At 45.2% G+C, this 1966-nt stretch overlaps 1 protein-coding gene across 11 annotated transcripts in view; it reads left to right on the top strand.

The window, feature by feature from the left end:
* LOC129823969 (GRB10-interacting GYF protein 2-like) overlaps positions 1-1871 on the top strand; it is a 28585-nt gene extending 26714 nt beyond the window's left edge. For all 11 annotated transcript variants that reach the window (XM_055883142.1, XM_055883152.1, XM_055883151.1 and 8 more), the window contains exon 28: positions 968-1871. In XM_055883142.1, coding sequence (XP_055739117.1) covers positions 968-1035 — 68 coding nt within the window. In that variant the 3' untranslated portion in view covers positions 1036-1871. The remainder of the gene's footprint in view (positions 1-967) is intronic.
* Positions 1872-1966: the final 95 nt, after the last annotated feature.

Below are 1966 nucleotides of genomic sequence, written 5' to 3'. Positions count from 1 at the left end.
GCAGTGCCATAGACCGCGATGCAGTGCCATAGACCGCGATGCAGTGCCTTAGACCGCGATGCAGTGCCTTAGACCGCGATGCAGTGCCTTAGACCGCGATGCAGTGCCTTAGACCGCGATGCAGTGCCTTAGACCGCGATGCAGTGCCTTAGACCGCGATGCAGTGCCTTAGACCGCGATGCAGTGCCTTAGACCGCGATGCAAGCCTTAGACCGCGATGCAGTGCCTTAGACCGCGATGCAGTGCCTTAGACCGCGATGCAGTGCCTTAGACCGCGATGCAGTGCCTTAGACCGCGATGCAGTGCCTTAGACCGCGATGCAGTGCCTTAGACCGCTGCGCCACTCGGGAGGCCTGTCAATGAGTTTATTTATTAACTTCCTAAATCTCTTCTCATATTTGATACAGCCTTAGTTGGCAACCCAGAGCATGAACTATCCACCAATTTGTGTATTTAAAGAAACAGTGCTACACCAAGACATTCTAGTGAAAGGCCCTAACAGCAAGAAAGCTGAATAGCCAATGTATATATGGCTGAGAGCAGGCGGGATTCTTGGCCAATCACATTCACGTTGAAATGCTGTGTCACGCAAATGCTAAGCCATTCGTCAACCACTACCCTCTAGAAAGTCAGGGTATTCGTCAATAAACAATTTTCCTTAAGTACGTAATGTCACGATTACAAAACTATGCAATATTATTAAGGAGAAAGAGTTGATAATCTCACATCTCGGAAAAGATCTGTAATGTTGTGCGTCTTGTTCACGTAATTCATGCTAGTGTTGGGTTGATGAGCTAGCGCCCAATTGATTCCCATTCACTCCTTAAAGCTTTGCACTCCTTGACTCAGAATGTACTGTTCTCATTGGCTTTACGGCTAATGCTAATTGGATTAGCATCTCTTCTGACTACCACATGCATACCTCTGATACTAAATTCACTTTCCCTGTTCTCTCTCATCTTCCCAGGTTTTTCTGTGAACGCGGCGTCTGAGAGGTTGAACATGGGCGAGATCGAGACGGTGGAGGACTTTTAAAGGGACTGCTCTGCTGCCAACCCCACTGACCATATCGTTCTGAACAGCTGCCATTGTACCCCCTACAACCACCACCTTCACACCCCAATCCCCCTTTCCTTTTGTGAACAGCATCCTCTTTCCGTTCTGTTTGTACTTTAATTTAACATTTGTCATTGGAAGCTGGGGACGCTTGCCAGTGCTAGAGGACCCCTCAAAAAACATCCCAAATGAGTATTTTGCCCTATGTGAGACAGGGAGAAGGCTAACGAAGCAGCCAAACAATCAAACAGAACCATAAAAACCAACCAAGCATTGAATCGAGCAACAAATCAATCAATGCAAAGGCCTAACCTGACTTCTCCCAAAGAAGAGAGCTGAGGGGAGGACATGGATGTCTCCCTGTCTATGGTTGGCTGTTCAGTCCCCTCCTAGTATCTTGTCTGAAAGTATGCAAAAGAGAGACGTTACCTGATGCAATCTTCTCCCCATGAAATTGAACGCATTTGGGGGGGGGGGGGATAGAATACTTTTTTCTGTTTTGTTATTTTTATTTATTGAATGTTTTTCTCCCCCCTCTTCTCCTCCCTTCACTCCTGTTTTCTGCCTGTTTGTGGATGGTGGTGGTATTGTAGGAGCCAAGGATGTGTGTGCCCATTGATGTCCTGTTTTAAGGACATGTTCGAGAGTTCCAAGTAGTTATCCATTTCTTGTAAAATACTAGGCTGTTTAAAGAATAACCTTTCAATTCTGCATCTGTATTATAATATATGAAAATGATGAACTACTGGAGTCATACTTTTCTATTGCGGTATGAAATAAAACAGTCTCTTGTGTGGGCTGTTCACACCTCTGAATCAATTATCTCCTTCCACGCACAACACTTTACTCACGTTTGTACTCAATACTTTTTAATGCGGATTCACTTGACAGACTAAAATCTAAAATAACA

The sequence above is a fragment of the Salvelinus fontinalis genome, chromosome 26 (assembly GCF_029448725.1).
Source record: "Salvelinus fontinalis isolate EN_2023a chromosome 26, ASM2944872v1, whole genome shotgun sequence".
Taxonomy (NCBI): domain Eukaryota; kingdom Metazoa; phylum Chordata; class Actinopteri; order Salmoniformes; family Salmonidae; genus Salvelinus; species Salvelinus fontinalis.
The sequence above is the reverse complement of the archived record's forward strand: the minus strand, read 5'-3'. Positions and strand labels throughout refer to the sequence as shown.